At 40.9% G+C, this 24,407-nt stretch overlaps 1 protein-coding gene across 3 annotated transcripts in view; it reads left to right on the top strand.

Annotated features, from left to right (window-relative positions):
- The window catches only part of ALK (ALK receptor tyrosine kinase), a 328,503-nt gene that overhangs the window by 240,969 nt on the left and 63,127 nt on the right, over positions 1 to 24,407 (top strand). For all 3 annotated transcript variants that reach the window (XM_068940074.1, XM_068940075.1, XM_009690143.2), the window contains 4 exons: positions 1,944 to 2,075; positions 9,830 to 9,961; positions 11,513 to 11,613; positions 22,205 to 22,374. In XM_068940074.1, coding sequence (XP_068796175.1) covers positions 1,944 to 2,075; positions 9,830 to 9,961; positions 11,513 to 11,613; positions 22,205 to 22,374 — 535 coding nt within the window. The remainder of the gene's footprint in view (positions 1 to 1,943; positions 2,076 to 9,829; positions 9,962 to 11,512; positions 11,614 to 22,204; positions 22,375 to 24,407) is intronic.

Raw genomic sequence — 24,407 nt, 5'->3', positions numbered from 1 at the left:
TGTGACATATGAAGAACTTTGATTCTAGCATAGGAAAGGCTCTAAGCAGCATCTCCAAGGGTGCATATTCTGCAAGGAGCACTGCAAGGGCAAGGAGGGAATCTTCTCACTGCCTTAAGCCCTTACTGAGAGGCCTGCAAAAGTTGCCGGCGACCAGCTCTGAGTTACTTGGTCTGTTTTTTTTCTGCACGGTTCTCCTCTGTTGTGATGCCTTGACCCTGACTGAAATACAAGGGCACTCTGCAGCCTGCGTGCCATAAGCTAGAATTGCTCTAAGGCAATCAAAATATATGAGCTGACAGTAACACAGAGCACCCTTTCCGGAGCTGGGGTCCTTTATTAAGAAGGTTTGGCATGTATTGCCCTCACTCCCGAATTGATTTGTACCATAAAATAAGCTTGAAAAGAAGTAGTGGTTGTTTTCCTACATGCTTCATTAATTTTTAGTTTTGGCAGGCAATATAAATAAAAGTATCAAGCGCATATCTAATTGAATCACCAGTGATTCCCAGCTCCCTGTAGTACCAGAGAACATGATGTAGCTGCTCTGTTTAGCAAGCACGGATGAGTTAGGCAAACAATGGCTCATTCTGCCCAGAGGCTTTGGTTTAATCTGTAGCACTTACCCATTTAATATGAGACAGGGGAGGAGTTGTTGCAGTGGGGAATTTGCAGCACAGATCTCTTTGTACTTCTAGACCTGCCTTCCAGGAGTAGTGGACTGGAAGCACATCTGTGCGGAGAGTCAGGAAAGTTTTAGTGCGTTGTATCTACACTCATATTTTTTGTGGAAGGTACTCTTGCACTGATCAGGCTTGTCCCCCTCCATACGTATTGACTATAGGCTATTCCTGAAGTAATTCTTGACTTCTTCAGGTGGCTGATCTAGAGCATATATCTTTAATTTAAAAAAAAAAAAAAAAAAAATCAGTTCTTGTCCTAAGTGTCTTGCTTAGCCAGAATCAAAGAACTCAGGTGCAGAGAAGCCCTGTGGTAAGGAAGATTATACCCATCAGGCTGGATGATCTCTGACTTCTCAGCTGTCAAGGGATCAAGTGCCTCCAGGAAAGGACTATGCTAAGGGATAAGAACTCAGGGTCATTTCTCCATGCATGGTACTGGCTTCTAATCCTATGTTCAGTGATCCCATTTTACAAGAGCTGGCTCTCTTCCACATTGCTAACTGGTTTTTGCTGCTTGGCATAGATAAAATGAATTAGTTATTTTAGTATCCTAGTAGATTCAGATTGCTGTGGGACCCCCTGACTCCCTCGTGAGGCGAGGAGTGCAGGATGCTGGAGTGGGAGTGGATAGAGTAGAAAAATAAAGCTGCAAACAAAAGTCAGAGTATTTTCTGTCTTGCAGAGGTATGATGATATGATACATTCAAGACATAAGTAATGCAGGTTGACAGGAGGGTATGGAGAAAGCTTGTATGCTTTACTCGCCATGTTATTTCTGATCTAGAGAGAAAGGATATCAGTCTTCAGGACCGGCAATCTGGCAGTAAATTCACACACAATTAAAAATCTATCATGCATGTTGTGTTGTTATTCAGAAGTAAAGCAGAGCAGGATGTAGGATTTCAGTCCCCTTTTCATGGGTCGGAGCTGCCCTCCGAGTTAAAACACCAGAAATACCTGGGGGACTGAAGTTCTCTAATGTGTGAACTATTAGGAATCTGGCAAGATCAAACAGGTGGAACAGAATTTTAAAAATTGCTTTATCAAGACTTCAAAGATTGGAAATGGTAGAACAGTTGATTTTATGTTATAATTATATACCTTGCTACAATGATTACATACTTTCAGAGACCTGGACTGTGGGCTGGGATGCTTCAAAGGGTACTCTCTCCTTCTGTGTTTTCCAGGATACTGCGACCTATTCACTGGGAGGAGGGCAATTCAGTGATCTGAAGTGGTTTTTGCTTTGTCTTTCTCCAGGATCTGCTTCTGGCTCAAAAATGGCTCTGGAAGGTTCCTTCAGCTGCTGGAATGGAACAGTGATCCGACTGGGGCAGGCTTGTGACTTCATCAGGGACTGTGACAAGGGAGAAGATGAGGGAGATATGTGCAGTGAGTAAAACCAAACCCCCCAGCCTACATCCTTTTCCTTCTGGGAGATGGAAGCTGAGTTGCTGTTTCTGAAAGCATAGATTGCTTTGAATTTTAATGCCTGAAAGTTCAATACTAATAAACTAATTCAATGCTATTTAAAAACAACAGTATCCTGCAGGACACACAAATTTTCTCTGGATGTCTGCCTAGAGCTAACCACTCGGTTTGTTCCTCTACTGCCCTACGTTAACACTGCAACAGATTCTCAAGTCGAGTGACTGCTTCATCTGTCTCTACATCCTGATCAAAAATACAAAGGAAATATAGCTTAAATAGCTAGATGCCTTACACAATTAGCAAATGCGTGCTTCATACACAAGTTCATGTACGCATTCTTTCCATCAAAATGTATCGCAATATCTAGCAGAAGGAAGAGGAAGAAGAACACTTCTAGGATATGAAAAATAAGTAGACAGGAACTTGTCTTTCTTCAGTCCCAGCCCCGTACTTTAACCAACACCAACTCCTGTATCTTTGTCATTTCTCTTGTTCTCCATTCTTCCTTTGGCAGTCCGCAGTCATGTAAGATACATAAGAAACTAGACAGCAACTTGAGTTTTCAGAAATTTTTCTATCCCGGAATATTTCTGTAATTGTGTTGTTTAATTTAGATAACGTGGGACCTTCCTGTAACAGTCCTGAAGATGTGGTCTCTATGCCTTTATGTGTTCTACCTATAGCATGTTCACCATTGTGAATCTACTGATAGTGGGCAGTGTTATGTTGTCAGCACTGTGGTTATCCATATGGCAAGTATGTCATGGAAAATAATCTTTGAGAGTTCATCATTTATCTCTTTAAAATGTGTACCATGTCGACTATGGACTTCTATATGGAGCTGCATTAATTTGGTATGCGAAAAAAACGCTCCCTGACCAAAATGCCTTTACTGGCAAAAGCCACTGGAACAGAGGAGAGAGTTAGCGTCAGGTCATCTTTCAAATGGGACAGCTAGAGCAGGGGAGAATCTGGTTTAGGAAATTCAAACAAGTTTTGTTCATCTGGGTGACGTCCAAACTAAAAGAGCTTTATTGTTTCTAGCATAAACTTAACATAGGAGTAACACACAACTTTTAGGAATTTGCACCCTTGATTTCTTTGACACTTAACAAAAAATAAAGTAGCAGGTTTTGTTGGTGCGGAGAGCGGTGGTTTGGCCTGGGATCATCTGGTAAACTAGTTAAAGCCTAGAAATGATACGTCTATCCATCATGTCAGAAGTTGTTACAGTTTGAAATTATATGTGTTAATGACACCTGCTCCGTGCACCTTATATTCACTTTCACTTTTATATTCACACCAAAGCTATCATCACTACTGACTTGCAGCTGTTCGGAACCAGTAATGTTTCCTATTACTAGTATCAAAACCTCCTTTTGCATAAGAACTTTCAAACACAGCATGAAAAACTTTTAATGGAATTTTTATTGTATTCTACATTTTAATTAAAAAACTTAATGAATTACGATAAACAGTAGATGGGATGTATTTTCATTTCATTGCTAGCACAGAGCCATATTATTTACCCAGTCTATACAATGGATCAACTCTATGTCCGGATAAATAGCTGTGTCTGTCTGCTATATATATGGCTCTACCTTGTGAGGGTAATCGTGTCTATACTGTTGGGAACAGTAGCGCACATGAGATGGAGTTCTACCAATCATGGCTGCAACCTAAATGCTACCAAAGGGTAGAGCAGGCCTAAAGGAAGATGTTTACCTATTATTTTCAAATATTGGATGCACCTCTGTCTGATGTTCTTCGGTATTCAGTGTCAGGATGCTGGGTCTCCTTGGGCCCCTAGCTGCCTGACTGTATCCCACTGTGAGCCAGTTGGTAAAGTGACCGGTCTCTCTCTCGCATGCCCTATACACAGGGTTTGTTTGGTTGCTTTTTCCTCTGGCATGCAGCATTAATCTGTAGCTCTTTGTCTAAGGCAGCATAGCAACTATAGTCATGCCAGCAAATAGTTTACTAAAAATACAGAGAACATAAAAATCAGAACATGATTAACTGACTCTCTGTTTAGCAGAGCGTCACTCCCTGGCCTTGAGAAGAAGATCATGTGGCTTATTTTCAGCCACAGGTGTTTGGAATGAGAGTTCTTAATCCCATCCGGAAGACACCATCTTCCATTCCATGCTGTAACAAACAGCATTGGCTTGACTTAGCTTGTGAGAGCTTGGATTGTTGCTATGTCTGCTAGCAATAACTTAGGAACCTGTTCAGTTCTGTGGCTGAATTCTCTGCTTTTTCTTTAATAGCGTGCTAAATATTGTTGACACACAATTTCTTTCACAAAACAAAAAATGATCTAATGTTTTAGATGTCAGTTACATCTGCATGTCAGCCCAAGACAAAACATACGGCATCTTTCAACATTGCAGTTGTCATTTTAGTCCTGAGCAACACAGATGCTTTCATTGTTTTTGCAAGCATCACAAAAAGTAGTTCAGATATATGAAGCAGAGTAAGGGGTTTCCCAAGTGCTTCTACTGCTTACACAAAAGAGCTGTCAGAAAAGAGGTAGCCGTGCTTGAAACTGAGGGGAGATCTTTTAAAACTGTCATTAACTAAAGGCTTCTATCTTTGGGTTTCAAGAAGATGTTTTTTTCCTTTCAAATGTTTTTTAGCTGTGCAGGTACAGATTTTGTGTCTGTGTGTGTGCACATGTGTGTGTAAGTCTCCCATTCATTTGATTTTTGTTCCTTTCCTAGCTGAGAAAAACTCTGTAAAGCTTGCTGTTTGTTAACATCTCCTCACTCTTCACATGGCCAATGAAATGTCACGGTGCTTGTTCCGCCTGCAACCAATTAGTCTTTGTAGAGGGTGTAAAATCAGAGAGGGGTGACCCCTGGAGAAAAGAATGTTGCTGTCTGAGTCATAACCAAAATACTCTTTGCAGGAGCAAAAGACAGCTTCAAAGAGGCAGATGCGGAATTGGATGCCAAACCATGTTGATTTGGGATCAGACATACAGATTTAACAGACCGGTAGAAGAGCAGCACTGGAAATTACTTTGCAGAAGTATACTTTAGAGGCATACATTAAGACTTCAAATAGTGCTCTTCCCATGTCTTTGCTAGTAAATTCATGCTTATGAATCCTAACTTAGTGCAAAAAAAAAACTTCCTCCTGATGTAGTAGAGAAAATCATGTATGTCATGTATCTGTTATGCTACAAGACAGAGATTAAAAAGCCAAATTCTGTACTAAGACAGATAGACAGAGCTCTGCATTGCCAAAGAGGCAAACAAAAAGTTTTCCTGAAAAAAAAAAAAATTGGTTAATGATGTGAAGCATGTAGGAAAGCCATGAATATATCCAAATTTTAAAAAGAATGGAGGTGCTGATAGTATATTTATTATCTAGAGACCCAGAGCTTAGAGGATTCACCCCGGGCAGGGCAGACCCAGGACTGAATCCTTCTTCTGCATAAGTGGATTTGAACCTGTGTCTGTTATTTCCACGGAGAGTTTTCAAGACTGTGGTATGGAATACGCAAGGGGGAAGAAATAGCGTTACTCAGTCTCTCCTGGGGCTGCTGTTCTACCTTGTACTAATGTTACTCCCTGGAACAGGGAATGAAACTAAAGTGCTCTACCTTTCAGATAAGTTCCTTAACCGCTGGGTTATAGAGTAATTTTCGCTCTTTGCGTCATTGAATGTTTAAGGATGTTAAACAAAATGGAGTTGCATTAACAGGTGAGAGAAGGAAGACTAATATCTGACGCATCGTGATATGAGTGATTCAAGCTGTGCTGTGTGGTTGGAGAAGTGCACACACTCATCTGTCAAAAGACAGATGGCAGCCAGAATAGAAAGCTATAAAGTTTGAATTTGTGATAACATGAACAAGTGACCGAAAAAAAAGCATAGATAATTAATTCTACAGGGGCCAGTTTACTTTCCAGGCAAAAATGCATTAGGGAACCAGTGGATTCATTTATGTCCTAGTGATAGGCCCAGTAGAATCTCCCTGCAAGCAAAATGATATAGTAGTGACCGGTTGCTGTCTTACAAACACTAACTAATCCTTTTGCTTCTTTCTTGATCAAAAGCTCTACCTCTAGCAACGAATTCTAACCTCTGGCAGTTCTGATCTCAACAATGCTATCTGACGTTAAAGGAAAACCCTTTGTTTGCCAAGTTGAAATGTATTTTTCTTCTTATCCTCTGTTTCCGATAGAATCTGGCAGATCAAGCTTGGTAGAATAAAGGTAGCCCCTAAAAACGAACTTGCATTTAAGATTCATGAGCTTCTTTAAACTGCATGAGTAGATGATCTTTTTGTCTTCTGAGATTTCCTCCTACATTTGTTAAAAGCTCATAGATTTTAAAGACCAAAATAGCCTTTTTTCTATATGTCTTTTATATTATGAGCCTGGAATTTCACCTCAAACTTTAAATTGTAATATCTGGTTGGTTTAAATCAAGTTTTGTTTCAGGAGACAAATGATAAAGAACCTGCTCTATCCTCTTCATAAATTATTCCACTTGCTGATTTTTCTTGCTATTGAAGGATGAAAAATTTGAGTGAAGGTTAGAGACCCCGAACTTAATTACCTTTTCAAGCAAAATCTAAATCATTCTGAAGGAAATATTTGGTTAAGAACAAGTTTAACACCCCTGCAGCTTTTGTCTACTTCATCAATCAAATAAAAGCAGAGCCTTTTACTTCCTCACAGTACTCCAGTCTCTTTGGATTACCCTGTTCTCTGGTCTGTGTTCACAAGCTGCATCCTGATCTTACTAAGGTCTAAACCTGTTGAGGTTTCTGTCACTAATGATACACAACGTGACGAGTTTGAATAGTCATAACTTCTGCCCTCTCATTTATGTGATTTTCCAATAAAGTCAGGGGAGCGTTCCCTGATCAGTGCAGTGTCAAGAACCATGGCTAGTCTTTTCTATGCTAATGTGAGTTTGAAGTATAAACATTCAGAAAATTGAGAAGTGCACTTTCACAAAGAACCACTAGTCAGAGTATTCTGTGGAGTAGCAATAAATGGAATCATAGGTGTTTTATCTATACAAAGTACAAAAAAGTAGAAGAGAAAAATACGTCCAGTGCACAGGACATCTGAAAAATTATAAAAGATTGATTTGTGGAGGAGGAATGAAATTTATTGAGAAAGTAATAGTTTCTTTTTTTATGCCCTTACTTGTTCTTTTACAGTGAGCTTTTTCTGGCCTCCAGGCAGGGTTTGCTATTTAGATGACTCCTCCTGCTGCTCTGACTTGTTTACATCATCTTAGATAGTGTATGGCCATGAAATTAATTCACTTGGACACTAAGCCAAGCTGTTTCAGTAGGAATTCAGGAAACATGATAATTTGTCATATTCTTCAGCTCCCAGCCTCAGGCTGCACAAGGAAATATAATCGAGTTATGTAGAGGGGTAAAACACAGGGAAGCATCTCTCTGCTGATCTCTAACAGTTCCACATGTAAAGAATAGGCTGAATGAATTTGGAGATTTTTAAAAGGAAAAACTTGAAAAAGCCTTTAGCTTGAGTACAGGTTTTGATCCGTTCAAAACAGGTTTGGATGGAATGTCAAAACTGTGGAAAATGGCAAAACAATGAATCATGGTTCTCATCTCCATGTCAGGTTCCAGGTTCAAATGTGGCCCTACTGAAAAGCCACATACACAAGATTTGTTTCAGTAGCCTCTGTGAAATGAGTTGTGATTCAGGTTCCTAGAAAATCAGACATTTCTGATCTAGACACTCCAGTAGTGGTGCTCCCCAGCTGTTTTTTCAGGATAGACCAGGGAGTAAATGAATGAACCATTGACAATGAGTTGTCTTCTGAGGTGTATAAATCAGAGCTGAGGCACTGCGAGCAGGTGTGTAATTGATCTACAACCTCAGTCAGTGAGTTCTGATGGTTTTTAAACATGCTGAATGATCCAGGGTTTGCATACCGGTGCCTTCGCATCTGGTGCCTACTTTACAGATAAAAAACTTCAGAGGAAAAAATTCCTTTATAGTCATGAGAAGATCTGAGTCCAGGAGCCTGCTCTTCTCGTAGAGAAACTAATGAAATTGCCAGTATCATCTGAAGAGGAGGTTCTCTGGCTTTAAGAGTTTGTAATCTATCCTACTTTTTGTAAGTCAAGAAAATTTTTACTGGCTTCAACAAGCACCTGAAAGGAAGAACTAGTTTCCTGGATATGTGGCTTTATAATGTGCTTGTAGTTTTGAAATTCACTTGAAATTTGCTTTTGTCTTGCAGTTTTAAACAGATTTATTCTCTCATTTTCTTTCCTTGAAAAAATAACAAAGAAGATTTAAATTTTTTGTGCTGTTTGGGGGAACAGGGAGGGAGAAGAATATAGACTAACTGGTTGTTAGCACAGATTTGAGTACATAGTGGTATAAAAAACTGTGAGAAGTCAGGAATATCATCATCATTAAAAGGGGACCTTCTTCTCCCAGGCTAACTTTATGCTCTACCTTTCTTCTCATAAAACCCAGATTGCACCCTTTTTAGTACTGGGAAGCCTGCTCGTATCTGGCAGAATTGTCAGCTGCAGCCTGGGTGCAGAATCTTTGTTAAGGATCATTAGTGATAGTGGCAGTGGAAGTCACTTCATAGAGGTAGCAATTTTACATGGCATTTTACAAGGTCCGTTTTCTACAGAGGTTACTTAAGCAGTACAGAATCTGGCTTCATGTTGAAGAAGAAAAATGCAAAGATAGAACCAGACAATGGTGGAAAGTAGGGAGGCAGTGAGTTGTTGGGGTTTTTTTGTGTTTTGTTTTCTGTAAGGATGATAGGATTTCAGGAGTTTTAAAGGAGATGGGTGATTTGAGGCAGGATAGTGAGTGTTCACTTACTGGGCAAAGTAAGTATATGGCTCAGGGCAAAAGGAGCAGTGCATTGCACTTTTTGGAAGAAGAACTTGCAATGTAGACATAAAATGGGATGAAGAAGGCATGGAGTTACCTGCTGCTTTGAACGGGATGACTCTTACTTTAAAGTCGATTAATTTAAAGGCAAGAAGCTAATGTATCTTTATTATTAGAGCTGGAATTTTGCCTGAAATCCCAAGCCACTGACAGAATGAGTGGGCTTCAAAACCTGAAGGCATGGCTTAAAATAAACTGTTCTCCTTTCATCCATTCATCTCACCAAACATATACAGGGAGGTGTGGGCTGTTTCACGGGTGCAGAAACTGAAGCACAAAAGGATTCAGTGCTTAACCTGAGATCCTAGTGGAGGCGGTGTTCATGGAGGGAAGCAATCACAGTGCTGAGCTGGATTGACTAGAGACCTAGACTGCGTTGGAGGGGAAACATGTTAAGAATTTATCGCTATCCAAGATTTCCCTCCGTAGGGCTACAGAATCAGTGGTTAGGAAAGCTGTCTCCAAGTTATAACCCTGCGTGGGTTTATATTTTTAGAGTTGTAGAGGCCAGGAACTTAGGAGACCTTGTCGTGTATACTGCAGTGTGTCCTCCTTGTCTGAGGGCAGTCATTTAATCACAGTGTAGGTGTCGCTCCCCCACCACCGCCCTCCCCATGATCAGGTGTGTGTATGACTCTACACAAAAGGACTGTGCAGCGTAGCTGAGGAAATGCCAGGCATGTCCTGGGTAGCCCTGTCAGAATAACCATTGGAGCTTCTCCATGTGGCCAGGATCTCTTTCTCAGCTCATCTGTGTTTTTCTCTGTGTGTGTGTGACTCTCCCTCTTGCAGAAAAACTTCCTTCTGGCTTTTACTGTTCCTTTGAAGAAGGGGACTGCGGCTGGATTCAGGACTCCTCTGCATCTCGTGCTTCTCCATGGCAAATTGGAAGCCCAGAGTACAATCATTTTCCTCCACTAGAAGGTACGTGAGAGTAACTAGCGGGTGTGGAGAATGAACAGCAGAGAGCAATAAGGTGCAAAGGGTGGGGAGACGACGTAAATCATACAGCACATTTTCCTGTGTCCTTATATATTCAGCCTTCAGTGAAGCAAAAGCCATCTTTCAATTTTAAGTGCTTTGAGGAAGAAAACTATCACATTTGCTGCTTACCCCCTGTCTGGAAGGTAGAGATTGGTATCTCAAGTTTCCAAGACTGACTCTAGATATTAGTCTTGACCCTTTCTAAACAGTTTTCCGTCAAGTATTCATCCTTCTGCCCTTCCACCTTACTAATTTAATCTGCTTTTTTCTTTCTGATTTTTCCCATTTACTTTCTCCATTTCTCTATTCTGCTGCTTTTTTACCCTCTTGCTTACTTCCTAATTTTCCTTCACTTTTCTGCATTGCGCCTTGAGTTCCACTTTTATATATAAATTACTCTGTACTTTCTCCCCCTTCCCAAATCCCAGGAGTTCATTTCTAATCCTTCTCTTACAAACCTTTGAAGGTTTGTACCTTGGGTGTTGAACTACTGCTGGTTGAATTTTGATAGACAGGCTACCTGCCAGCGTATGCTTTTTCATAATGCAATAATATAAATCATAGGAGGCATTTATTGCTTAGGCACAAGCAGCTAAAGGGATACAGTAATAACAGCAGAGTTGGTGGTGTATAATTCCAGCACTGCTTTACAAAGTTAGATCCAGAGTTAAATATGAAGAGTAAGATTGTCTACTTTTGTGTGAACTGGTATAGACTTCAGTGTAGCTTTTCTGATTCATGCCAGCTGGTTTCTCAGCCGAAAGTATTGCAGAACACAGAGAAATTAGAGCAGAGGTAAACAAGAAGGAAAGAGCTAGAAAGAGGGCGCTGTGGGGGACTGGTAATAAATTGCTGCTGCTATGTGATTTATCTGTCTTGTAGAGGTGATTTTAACATAAGCCCAAATATCTAGACTGTAAGTAGCGGTACCCACCTAAGCAGGAAGGCAGAGCTGAAATAGTGCAAATACATACCTTTCCTTCCAGCACTGCCAATGAAAAACAGTAGTGTTACTAGTGCCCTTGTTCCTCTTGGTATGACAAATGATTAAGGAGCAGAGGGACCTCCAGCTGCATTAATATTACTGTGACATTATTTTGCCATAGTTTTAGTTTGGTTTGGGTGTTTTTTTAGTGATAAAAGATCACTAGAAGATCTCTAAAACATCACTAGAAGATAAAGAAGTCTAGAAGTCACTTTTTGTTTATAGAAAATCCATTTTATTATACAGCCTGCAAAGAAGATGAACAGAATGGATGAACAGAAAATAGCTGTAGGAAGAAGGTAGCCAGACCACTTAAATATATTTCCCGAGTATGTCGCTTGGGTTTGTGAAGCTTCATCCCTGATAAATTGAAAATACCTTGTGCCATCTGTCATCCTCCTGTAATAAGGGCCAGCTAACACAGGTTCTGGGGAGGTTTCCACAAATCCTGAGCCCAGAGGTGTGTGCTGCAGCTCGACCTTCTCCTTGCTCTGTCTTTCATCCAGGTAGCGCACTCCTCCTGAACACCAGCAAAGCACCAACAGGAGAAAACAATGTAATGACCAGCCCTGTGTTTCCAGCTCCACTGAGAAACTCCCCCTGTGAGGCAAGTCCTAGTGTTTTCTTTTCTTCTCTACTTTACAAAGCTTTTTTTGTGAGCGTCTGACTGGTTTTCAAATAAAGGCACTAGATCAGTTGCAGAAAATCCACATTCTCTGATGGTTCATGTATAAAATACACATATTTAATGCCCCCATCTACGGGGGGAGTATATGAATGTCTGCTGGAAATGCCACAAAGTGAACTCTGAAAAATGTGACGTGGCTTGTCCTCGCTATATGGCCTCACATGATGTATTAATGATCTTCATAATTATGTAATTATAATGTGCTAATGGTGGGACAGCTGGCATTGCATAAATGCAAAGAGGAAGAAGCTTACTGCAGTGAACAGACGTTGTACTTGCAAGATCCAAGAAAGAATAGGCATAAGGGCTGCCTGTGAGCCACTCAGAAAGTACGGTGTGAGCTTTCTTCTGCACAACCAGGATTCAGGCTAGCAGGTCTTCATCATGCTGCACCTCAAACTAACCAATCCTGTTGTAGGCCTTGCTCTCAAGAGTGCAGAAGTTGGCAGCAGGAGACGTAAATTCATACAGAATGGAACCAGTTCCTCATTCAAGCAGAAGGGCTATTGAGATTCATGGGACATCAACTTAAGCAAGTACAGCAAGGCTTGCCAGGCAACCATGCAGAAGTGGATGTCATTTCTGACTCAGTTGTATTTAAACCCTTAAATTGCTGCTTACAGAAAGATACCTTGTCTGCATCATGCTTACTCTGGTCTGTATCATCACAGATTATACTATCACTGGTAGGATTTATAGACATAGTTTTGAACCATGGCTAGTGACTTAGAGCATTTCACATCTTGAATAATCACTCTGAAGCGTCACACAAGGTCCTGGATCATGGAGCTGTGTGGCTTGGGAAAACTGATCCTTACAAAGCACAGGTTTTTGTTCATTGGTTGAGCGCTGACATTGCACTGAACAGACAAAAGAGTCAGGCCCTCTGCTCACTGATCTTAACATGCAAAAAGGGGAAGGGGTACATCAAAAAGTCCTCAAGAATTAAGGTACTTAGAAGAAGAGGGTGTTTCTTTGGCTTAAAGTTTGGTTCGGTTTACTTCTGGAGGGTATCTCACTTCATACAGTGAAATATACCTTTTTAGTTTTCTTGATATATTCATGTCCTCATTAGGAATTATATTCTACCTTGTTTTTCCTCCCTTCTGTGACAGAGGCATACGCAGGATCTGAATATTTTAAGACCTTGTTCTACCATGGACTAGCAAGAGTGTTTTTCATAATCCACCTGACACAGGAAGCAGGATGAATGATTTCCTGGTATATGTATATTTTTTTTCTTGTGTGTACAGCAGTGCACATAATTAAACTTGCTGTCAGGGGAGAAGCTGCCATGTATTTCATCTGCTCACATGCCATCCCACCTCTGTCACTCCCCTTGGCACTTAAAAGGCATCCGGACTCATCCAGCATTGCAGCTGTCCGTAATAAAGAGTGAAGGAGTTTGGCAAGGGTTTTGTCTCTTGCCTTTTCATATAGTGTAAAAGCTTCTCTTCTCAATGAGCCCCTGGTGGCTTCAAATTCTATTTTACTGGAACAATATGTCTGTGCGCAGAATAACTTATTTCCACTTTTCAGAACAACACAAGAGGAGAAAGGAGATTTCCCTCACACACTTTTTCTTGCAGTAGGTACCAACAAACTTCCTCAGAGTGGAATCATAGTCAGAGAAGTGGTTGTGAACCACACAGTGCTATCTTGTTCTTATTTATCCTCAATGACTTCCTGATCAAACTCAAGTTCAGGCACTAAAAGATGAGTTTTCTTCTACCTGTTACTGCTGACAGCTCCACCTAGTATGTCACAACCAGGATGGATTCTTTGGCACCTGAAATCCCACTGACAAAACTTGCTGATGATTCATGAAGCAAAAGGATCTCAGAAAGTACATGAGGTTTAGACCCATTTGTTCTTCCACAGTTTGAGCAAGCCATAAACCTGCCCTCTTGTATTTGATCCTGCTCACACATTCTTTAAGATGTCTGCGTGCTCTCTTTGCACATTCACATATGTAGGGGTTAGTTCTGACAACTCGTTTCAGTACCCCAGGTGGCTTTGGCTCAGATTAACATCCCGCACCAATGTATTGATGATTAGATTTAGCTTGGAGACTGTCCTGAGGCCTATCGTTTAATATCCCTTCTTCCCCTTGTATCCCATGTCTACCCCAGTATCAACATGCCCAGAGAAAGGAAGCTCAGCACAACTCCTAGGGATGAGATTGAGTGTGCCTCCCCTGGTTACACAGCTCCCTTGCCTCTTTTGAGTGAGTGGAGCTTGTGTGTGCCACACATCTGATTGTCGAAATGTGGCCACGTGCTATGAATCCTGGGAGCAACAAGGAGGTGAGCGGCCATCCAGAGTTTGCTGATCTTGACTTCCCTCTCTTCTCTCCCTGCTACACAGAAGCTCCGGGAGCCCTGCTGGGTCCAGCGTTTATTGAAGCTACTATTTTTTCCCTAATCCCTTACTTTGCTCCATTTTTATCTGGTCATGTTAGACCATTACACCCACCATAGCAAATGCTGACATCCTTCCTGAAGCGTAGACAGGAAACAATTACTTCAACGTCAGCCCAAGGAGTATGTGCTGCTGCAGTGCTGTTTCACAGAGGCATCCTTGTTTACCAGCTGGTGGTTTCTGCTTTCTGGCCAAAATGCACATGGAACCAGAACACGATGCTGCAAAGGAAACAAGCAGTCCACGATGGCTGCCAGCCACAAGGAGTTTGCTAATGCTCCAAGCTCGTTTTTCCCCCTCCGCCCTGCTCTTTATGCTCCCACTGTGATAGTTAGACTGGTTACATAGGAAAAGGCTGCCTCTGAATAGTCAGAGAAAGCGACTGCTAACACCGTGGAAACTCTGGGGTGGCCCGGTCTAAATGCCTTCCTTGCTGAGGTTCTGGATGGAAGTTTGCAGCAGTGCAGATGAAAGCACTTAGAGATCCCAGAGCCTGGATTATCTTTGGCATATATATTGCCGTTAACTACAAGATAGGCATGATCCTTTGTGTTCTACGATGATGTACCCTCTCCAGCTTGCACTCCATCATCAGGAAGGTGCTGGGTCACTTGCAGGTTGTGCTCCACTAGTATTTCCTGTGTACTGTGGGAAGCTCCTCATTTGCTCATAAAGAGAATAACTAGGCTGACCTGCTCTGTATTATGCCACATACATCAGAAGAAGGGAACAGGGTAAAAATGCATGCAGGAGATAAACTAATACACATAGTTTGTTCTTTCCCACACGTGTTTGGGTTTGGCCCTAACGTGCCCTGCGCTTTGTATATAGCTTTATATTGCGCTTTGCTCCTGGTTTTTCTGAGCAGCTTTATATTTTCATTTTCTTTCATCTTCTATGCTTTTGGAAGGCCAGAGCTGTTAGTTTGTGATGCTGCCCTTTATTCTTGGTTCAGTTAGTTTTTCTCTTTCTTTTTGTTGTTTTATTAGATCTTGGCTAGAGTATCCTGGCTTCAAGGAATATCTCTTGTTTGCAGTCCAGACAGTCTTTGTTTCTGTATCATGTTGCACATTCAGTAGAGTCCTTTGCCTGTTGACCCATTAACTGCGTGCTTAATGCCCAATTTGTGAGGAAGAGGGAAGCTGTGGCGCTTCTGTTAAATATTGCTGGAGTGCTGGAATGCTGGAAGCAGTACACAAAGTCTATGAAGAGACGCTCCGTTAGGCTGAAGTAGCCATCAAGGGGAGATGCACAAAAGCCCAGGAAATGCTTCAGGAACTAAACTGAGTCACAGTAATCAAGCTTGAAAATCTTTTAATGCACATGCGAAAGTTCATCAGAGATAAAAGCACATGGAACTGAACACAGGAAAGCACAGAAAAGTGCAAAGAATTAATCCAAACAGTGGCCTGATTTAACAGCAGAATTTATAAAGCTTGATCAATAACGAACAGCGTTATTCTCCCCTTCCCTTCTCAATGTAATTTCCTCCTTCCATCTGAGCGAAGGCCTGCACAGGGTGAGTTGTGCAAAGAGGATCATGGGGTTAGACATTTCCTCATTTTATAGAAGAAATCTATGTGTATGCCATCAGTAACAGTACTGCAGTCTAGGAGTCTGCAATTAGAGTCCAAGGAAGTTTTGTCATCTCAGACATGACCTATGGCAAAACTTAATTGCTTTGCTACAGTTGATAGCCATCTGGTGTATGCAGTGTCCAGACTCTAATGGCCACCTATTTCTTGTACTTCTGCTAAGATGCCAGAGAATAGAGTTGGCACAAGAGTCATGCGGATGTCTAGGAAGAGCTTTCCCTTCACATGGAAGTTCTAGACTCAATTCTGGCCATTCTACATCTGGACAATGAGGTAATCCCATCTCCCTCAGTCCCAGAATTGTTGCTGGACAAGTACGGAGTCACCTATGTTGACTTGCCTTTCGTTCCATCTTTCAGAAACGCTCGCTGCTGTATGAAGCTTCAGGTCTTGGAGAATGCCATGGTGCTTGTAAATCACAGGGTCACGTAGCATGTCTTCCTAAAGTGTTTGGGCTTCTGTCATAAAAAGATGTAAGACCAGGTCCAGGACTACTTCATTCTGTAAGGCTTTTGTAATCAGTGTGTACCTGTCTGGGCAGCCATAGTTATGTCCATCCTGTGAGATCTTGTTTTTTGGTGGATCATGACTGTAACTTCCGGTTTGAAAGTCACTGCAGCAACATGAACAATCCAGATACTGATTTTTAGAGAAGCTGTGCTTTACTCAGCACGAGAGACTCTGTGGTAGATCTTAATGTCATATCTGAGAAATAAAAACCATGTGAGCAGTTCTGGTGCGGGCTATAATACAGAGAGAGAATAACAAGAGAGATGGTGTGGTCTCAGTGGTGATGAACTTAAGAGTTAACCTTAAATGTTATTGTATGCATCTCCACAGAAGAAGCTGACTCTTTGCAAGTGGGACTGCATTGTGATTTGGAACCAGTTTATTTCGGTTTTTCATTGGATCCCTACAGTGTATAGTTGTGCAGAAAAACAAGGAAAACAAATTTCTATGATACTGCAAGAGCTTTGTGCTATTGGCCATGTTTTAATATAACGAAAATCTTTTTCTGATGCTATTTTGACGTTTCAACTAGCTATTTCTTGAAAGCGACCACTATGCAATGTAAGTAAGTGACAAACTGAGTCAGGCTTTTTTATGCCTGAAATTAGTTTTTGAATGTAAACATAGTTTCTGTTGAAAGTAGATGTAATATGTTGATATAAGACAGCATAGTTGAAGCTTTCCCTCACATTCGGGTTTATGGATATATAGATGGTTTCATCCTCTATGGTTAGTAATCCAGTTCTCTTTTCTATTACTAAATTCACTTCTGAAAGTGTTGCTTTTTTAAAAGCATGTAAATCAATAATATAAATCATTCCTTGAATTTATCAGTGCATTCTGAGCCCCATGCTGACACCTGCAGAGCATTTCTCTTTTTCTCCTCTGTTCCCTGAGCTTTAAATAACCTAGAAGAGTGCATGGTAATAACATTGACTCAGAACATTTGTGAGCATGAAAAATGCAACATAGATATGCCTCTAGCACTGCCTTTCATGTTGTTAGCATCCTTTTTTTTTTTTTTTTAAGTGTTGTTTTTAAATACCTGTACAGCTAATTCATTGTTTCTGGTCCTAGTCTTCTGTTGGTTCCTTTGCCACCTGGATTCTGTGTCACTGGATGATGTATAATATCTGAAATTTCTCAAAGGCCTGGCCACTCCATGGTACTCTGGCAGCTGACTCATTCTGTCTTTCTCTCTCTTTTGTTGTTTTTGGTTTTATATTTGTTTTTATTTTTTTCCTGAAATGAGGATGCTTTTATTGGGTTCTTTTTATAAAAGTAAACATGGATAAGAAATAATGTGGGAATAAGTAGCATGAGAATGTCTTCATATAAAATGAGAGCTTCTCTTGCTTTCCTAAATGCTTTAAAGATACATGATCAAATCTGTTGAATTATCGTTTTATCGTTTACATAAGGTTTTGCTTATACATCCAAGTCTTAACAAAAAACAGACGTGCCAGTAGACCACAACAGAGACTGATCTTGCACAGTTATTGATCTGGCTGCAAAGCAGGAACAGGTTCTTTTGATCATCTTTCCTGTTCATAAGAGTCCAAATCTAAATTGCTGGGTGATCCAAAGAGATGTCTGTGCCGAGACGTTTATGCCTGTCCTGGTGTGTAGAACCATCTCTCATTTCTAGCAGGAAAAACAACGTTGCCAACGCAATGAACGTTGTGACTTGAACGTACTTCGTATCTGTGTACAAAACTTACTGGGAGTTGGCCAAGTTGTCTACAGCTATTGCCTAATTCTGTGTAAAATGTATTGCAACTTGTAGCTTAAATTTCTATTTCATGAACCCTCAACATGATGACTTTTTTTCCAATCTGCTTTTATGCCTGACTTCCAATTATTCGGTCGGTGCATTCACATCTGAAGGTAACTTTTATTGTTTGCTGTCCAGAGAAGAAAAGGCATGACAAGAGTTATTATTCAGAAAATAAGTCTCTGCATTACAGGAATCCATTGTTCCTGGTTAGGAAAACTTGAGCAATTCCTTCAGTAAGTATTATAGATGGGGAGCGTTAATGGAGACATGAGGGCCACCTACTGCTTCTGTCTCACAAGATATCAGCCTGCAGTGCAGAACTGGGGTGTAGACAGCAAGGACACTCATCACTGGGATCCAACTACTGCAATTCCAAGATGGGCAAAGATGCCTGTGGGCTCTTCTCTATATTGTTAAAAATACTGTAAATATTTGACTGTGTTGGAAGCATGTGTTCTGCCAGGTAGGACTGTAATGCTGATAGTTGGAGGCATCGCCAGTCAGAAAGAAAGGAAAGTGAAACATCAACTTTCCAGAGTGTCGCTGAGGAATTTCTGTTTAGAGACCTACTGCTATGAGTGTGTGTCTTTGGTCCTCGATCGGACCTCGGAGCATTAGTTCGTACTGGAATATTTCTAGCCATTACAGTAGACTCACAGGTGCAACCAAACTCAAGCTTCATCCAAAAAGGTCTTGATATTTTATTTCTTCTATGTATAAGTAATGCGCAAGTCTTTCTCAGTTCTCAGGCGGTCTTGAAATTATGCGGCTTGCACTTGAAAAATCTACCTTCAGTGTTTTTCTTCACCTCTCTGTTAAATCTGCCAAGCCCTGTTGATATTGATAAGGATTAGTTTTGTGTTATTTCTTTGATGAATAGAATCTCCTGTTTGTCAGTTCGGATATTCCACGAACTCGGAGGTTAAGGGGGATTCTCCAAAGGCATCTCTCCAGATGGTGTTTGCAGTTCACTGCATGCGGCCATCTGACCCAAGTTTTGCTTAATATGCTATGTCTTAACAATGGGCTCTCTCTCCCTATAAATTCCCCAAATCTTTTTAGAGCTTTTCATTTACTGAGTCAGTGGGTTTGTATACAAGCAGCTAATCAAGTGTAATGCTGGGTTCTAAAGCCAGAAAGCAAGCTAGCATTGAGCCAGCATCTACCTGCAATGGTTAATTAATTTCTCAATGATATTTCTGGCTTCTGAATAGTTTGCTGCCAGTCTAACACAGAGGAGGACGTTTGATACATAATGTTAGGGGTATGCCACCAACAGCCCAGATACAGATCTTTCAAAATGCGCCACTGCACTACTTACAGGGCTCATCGTGTATGTAGTACCATCTGCCATCATTGATGCTCTATTCTGTAAAATGAATGCCAGCCCTATTCGGAAGTCTTTACTGTGGCATCCAGCTCATCATCTGCTCTAGTTCACTTCAGCAGGTGTGAAAAGACCTGGACTGCCCTGCTGTGAAGCTTAGAAACCATGGAAATCATAGCCAAAAGTGCCCGTTTGGACACTGTGCCAGTCGTTTCACTCACAGCCAGTTCATTAGAGTCTGCATATTGCACATTGCCAATGAGCTGATCTCCCACATCTAATGCCAGCTACTGCTTTCCTTCAAACAGCTGACATGTGTGCAAAGGCAGCCATTCCAATTCATCAATTGCTTCAGCTTTTGGTCTAGTGTTACATTAATAGCTTTCAAAGGCTCACTCTTTTCTCACTTTTGACCATGTCGATGTTGCCTCTTACTATCTGGCAGGTCTCCAGAAGAGAGAGAGGTCTGAAAGCTCCTGTGTAGTGTGTTGAAACCTTTAAGGTCTTACCTGTCAAATTTTGAACTGTAAAAACGGCCCAGTAAAGTTGCTCCACTTGTCTATATTGGAAATTTCACATAGTGCTTTACAGTAGAGTTGGCCTTAGGGTCCTAGAGATGCTTCAGTGGACTCTCAGTAATGGCATTAGCTTTCCCTGCTATAGGTTAAATTCTTTGAATGTTCATTAGCATCAGCCTGTTCTTTGTCTGATTTCCAAAGTGATAAAGTTTAATCTTGGTGAATCAAAGGAAATGGCTTAAGTGAGTCTTAAAGCTATTCCAGTGGTATTTAAGAGCGAGCAGTTATCACTGTAATTTCAGGAGTCTCAATATATAGGCACCTGAAAGAGTATAAAGTGCCTGACAGACTTTCTAGTCTTGGTTGCAACCTGACGTTAAGGCCATACAGAAGGCACCAAGTTTGCAGCTACCAGCCTCCTACAGCATAAACCCTTCAGCAGCAGCCTCTTCAATCAGTGCTGGTTCCGGTGAACGCCTGGGTATGAACTCAGCCCTCCCCCTGCAGCTACCTCCCTGACCATTGCTTTGTGTGGTATTTGAAGCAGTTCTTTGCAGTCCTTCTCTACTCTGCTTCTTTGCTCTGATGTCTGTGAGGTGAAAAAATGTTGGTCCACACTGTGTATTCCGCTGGTCCCATGTTAGAAAAAGGGAGACAGGACTCCACAAGTCTTCTCCCAGACTTGGGGTGAGAGTGAGCTGGTAGTCAGACCTGAGTAGTGGCATGTCTCCAGAAGCGCCATGGTCTGGAAGGCCCCTGCAATGGTTTATTGAACTGCTCAAAACCTTACATATCAGTCTTGAACATCCCTGGTCAGAATGACATAATGAAATGGCTTTACAGACCCATACTTGCATAGCAGTGCAATATACCATCTCAATGCTTATATCATAAGAAGTAGTAGTGCAGCAGACTCAGGAATGATTCCAGGGAAGTGCAGTGATATTTGGACTGGAGGAAGAGAAGAATCACATCTAGAGTTTTCAGTATCTGTCGTATTTTTTCATTGTGGTCAAAGTCATTACTCTCTTTCCAACTTTGGAGACAGAAAGATGAAAACCAGAGTGTGTGAGCTGCACTGCTTCCCTAAATTCAACACTGACAGTTAATATAATGGCTACCTACAGTTTTGTTCCACCTGCTTTGCAATTGTGAGCGTAAAGTAGGAATAATAGAAACGCTTCTGTCCTTTTAATGCCTAAATCTGACTTGGCTGCTGAAACAGAATTATACCACGAGACGGGAACAGCAAGCAAAATCTAGCAAGTACTTTTCATGCTGAAAGGTGGATACGATTATTCTATGCTATGAAAGCAGGCAAAAAAATATCGAATATTCCCGTGTAAAATATAGGTTTGATTACTAGCCTCCCTGCTTACTTGTTGGCTTCAACGGGTTAAAAAAAGAGAGGACTATTTTTTTAACATAAAGTGACTCTAGAAACTGTGCTGACCAGTTTCTTGGATCCAAAAGATCCATCATTAATGTAGTTTTAATAAACTTGCTCCTTCAGCATTCTTACCTCTACTGGTTATTAAGATGGCTGTAGAGACCCAGGTCCTACATGTAGTATGTACATTTTACTTAGGCTTTTTATCAGCAAAGAGCTAACCCTTCTTCTTCCTAAGGAAATTAGAAGGCAATATTCGCATAGTGCTAGCCTGAGACTAGCCCGATGGAAAAGGTTTGTATTTCTTTTCTGACAATGAGGGAGAAAAAGTCATAAAATATGAAAACGAAATGAAGTAATTTTTTACATATGGACATAAAGGGATAGAAAGGGACTCAGTTACATTAAACATAACAAAAATGTTAGAAAATATATTTCCTACAGTACTTCAATAAAAATCTAATTATCACTGGACCATAATGGGAATGTCTCTAGAAACTTGGGGAGAGGTAAGGAAAAAATGATTTTCAAAAAGGATATCCAGGGGATGAGGATGTGATTGCTAGTGACATCTGCTTATTGCAGCTATTCTCCCCTTTTTTTCTGCTCCTGTCTAAATATAAAATATTTTATTACTGAAAATGTTGTCTGAACTTGAATCTCTTAGACAGCATCTAAGGCAAGAGTGATCTTTGTACCGTGGATCATAGAGGCATGAGGTTATTCTTTTAAAATTATAGACATGAAAGCTAAAACTGAGATGTTTTGAACTCAACTTTCACGGAAAAAAAAGCCACAGTTCCATTATTAAATAGCATATGCTGAGTATTACAGGCTTCCGCATCCATGGTGAAATTGGAGTTTTCTGAAATGATGGCATGTGCATGAGAAAGGGAGAAATGAGTATGGGAATTTTGCTAACTTTTGGATAATATATGTGGTGGTTAATCTTGTCTGTTCTCTTCTTTCTAGCTACGATTGTCATGGCTCATCCGTGGCGTCTTGCTGGGAAATATATCCTTGGTGCTCGTCGAGAACAAAACGGGGAAGGAACAGAGCAGGACGTTCTGGCATTCAGCTAACAGTGAAGGTTTCGGAATATGGCAGTGGGTGGTCTTATCTCTCCCAGATGTATTGGATAGGTATGAACCTCTCCTCGTCATTCTCCTTGTCCTTTGCTTCCTTCTCAATGATCAGTCCCTTCTACACTCGCTACTTGGCAGTGAGAATAGCCAACATCGCTCCTGGAAATGGTCCTCTCAGGGAAAGAACGTACTTTTTTTCCCAGGGGTATCTTCTGTCAAAGGCAGGGAATATGAATAACTGAGTGGTTAAAGCAAAGCACCCAAGTTTAGGACTCCCAGCTGTTGTTCTTGGTTCACAAACTGGGTCACTGGGCAGTCCACAACAAGGCGTTTAAAATTCTATGTCTCCATTTCATTGACTGGAAGTAATCCTTCTCCTCACATATTATTTTATGTAGCATGTTTAAATCTTCCTGTGTGATTTGCTAGAGTTGGGTGTGAGCTCCGTAATCAGTTTTTTTCTGGATACTAAAGTCCCCAGTGTTTAGTGTGGCCAGATCTAATGATGAAAGAGATGGGAGAAGACCCTGCTGCAAAATCAAACATGGACACTCCTAACGCCTTTGTATTAGCTGTAGCAGAGAGCTCTGCTTAATAAAGGGCTGTCTCACTTATGGCTGTAGTCTGACTATAAGTATAAAAGGTTTATCTGGTAGCATATGCTTATTTACAGAGCGTTGTTTTAGCTGTTGTTTATAATGCAATTTTAAAGAAATGCTCTGTTGTTGATTGTTTACTTTTTGTATGTATCCTCTGGCTCGTGCTACTTATGCTTGCATACTTCACCTTCTGCTACCCTGAGCTTTACGATATAAGATTCATCTACTATCTATGTCAAGAGTACTAATCTGTACTTTACTCTAAGAGTACATCTTTTTGGAACCGTGTGCCGTAGAAATCATGGATTTCATTAAGGGATAGTTTGCCTCATGGGAAGTTTGAACAAACATTCTATGAATGTGTCTTTTACCTTGCTGGCTCTTGGGGATGCACTTAGGCTGCAAATACAACAAGGATACTGCCAGTGCTTCAGTCCTGACTGTATAAGTAATATGTGTGCATCAAAGACAAAATACCAAGATTAACCTTATTGTGCAGTCACTGCTGAAGCACCATTTGTTGCTTCATTCCCTTCAGCTGTGTTTTCCTGTGAAGAATGCTATATTTCTCCGTTATTATTTATGTGATTTATTTTCTAACGGTGCCGTGGGAATGTTTTGTACCTGAATTATTCTGTACTCTTATACTATTCCTTTCCTTTAAATTCTCTCTGGTTGCAAGGTTAGGCAGAGGATACTTTGATCTTAGGAACCAGGCTAGTAGTGGTTCATGTGGAATCACAGATCCAATTAGCATAGAGTGCTGAGTTTTACCTCTAAGGTGCTGACACCCTTACTTCCTCCTAAATAGACAGAAAGACAGTTGTGTTCACTGAGAAAAGGGGATTTGCTAGTTGAAGATTAAGACTTAAGCAAAGAAGATCAGAAGCTTTCGAGGAATTTCAAAGTTTTGGTGTCTCTTGAAAAAAGTTTTTTTCCTTATTTATTTGCAGACATTGCACTGCTTTAATGAAAATTTTTTTAAACTGATTTAGTTGAAACCACTCCTTCCTGGGAAGGAAAAAAAATTCCTGTGAGACTTGGAAATACTGCAGGCATCTTTCTCAGCATTTGAGACCTGCTTCTTAGGAAATCTGGACTGACGTAGAACTCTACAGAACTGGCGCACCGAAATGGTGGTGGGGAGACTGCAGAATATAAACTTTGGAGGTAAATGACAAGAGGGTTTTATTGAACTATAAGAAATACTTAACTGATGTGAACACAGTGCTGGTGCGGCTGAAAGCCTGCTTTGTCTGTCGTCTTCTAATTAGTTCCTCTGTCAGTAGCTGAGAGGATCTGCATTAAGTACCAAAAGCATGATATTGCAGAAATTCCTACAGGAGGAGCTGAAACTTTAAATCACCCCACAGTACAGCTCCTGAAGAAAGTACATCAATATGCCAGTTCCACAAAAAATTAAAGCACATTTCATTGTGATCAGGAAGCTGAATGGAAAGTGTCATTAGTAACTAGATAATACCCCCAAAA

The sequence above is a fragment of the Struthio camelus genome, chromosome 3, assembly GCF_040807025.1.
Source record: "Struthio camelus isolate bStrCam1 chromosome 3, bStrCam1.hap1, whole genome shotgun sequence".
In the NCBI taxonomy this organism is placed as follows: Eukaryota; Metazoa; Chordata; class Aves; order Struthioniformes; family Struthionidae; genus Struthio; species Struthio camelus.
This window is presented reverse-complemented; position numbering and strand designations above follow the sequence as displayed.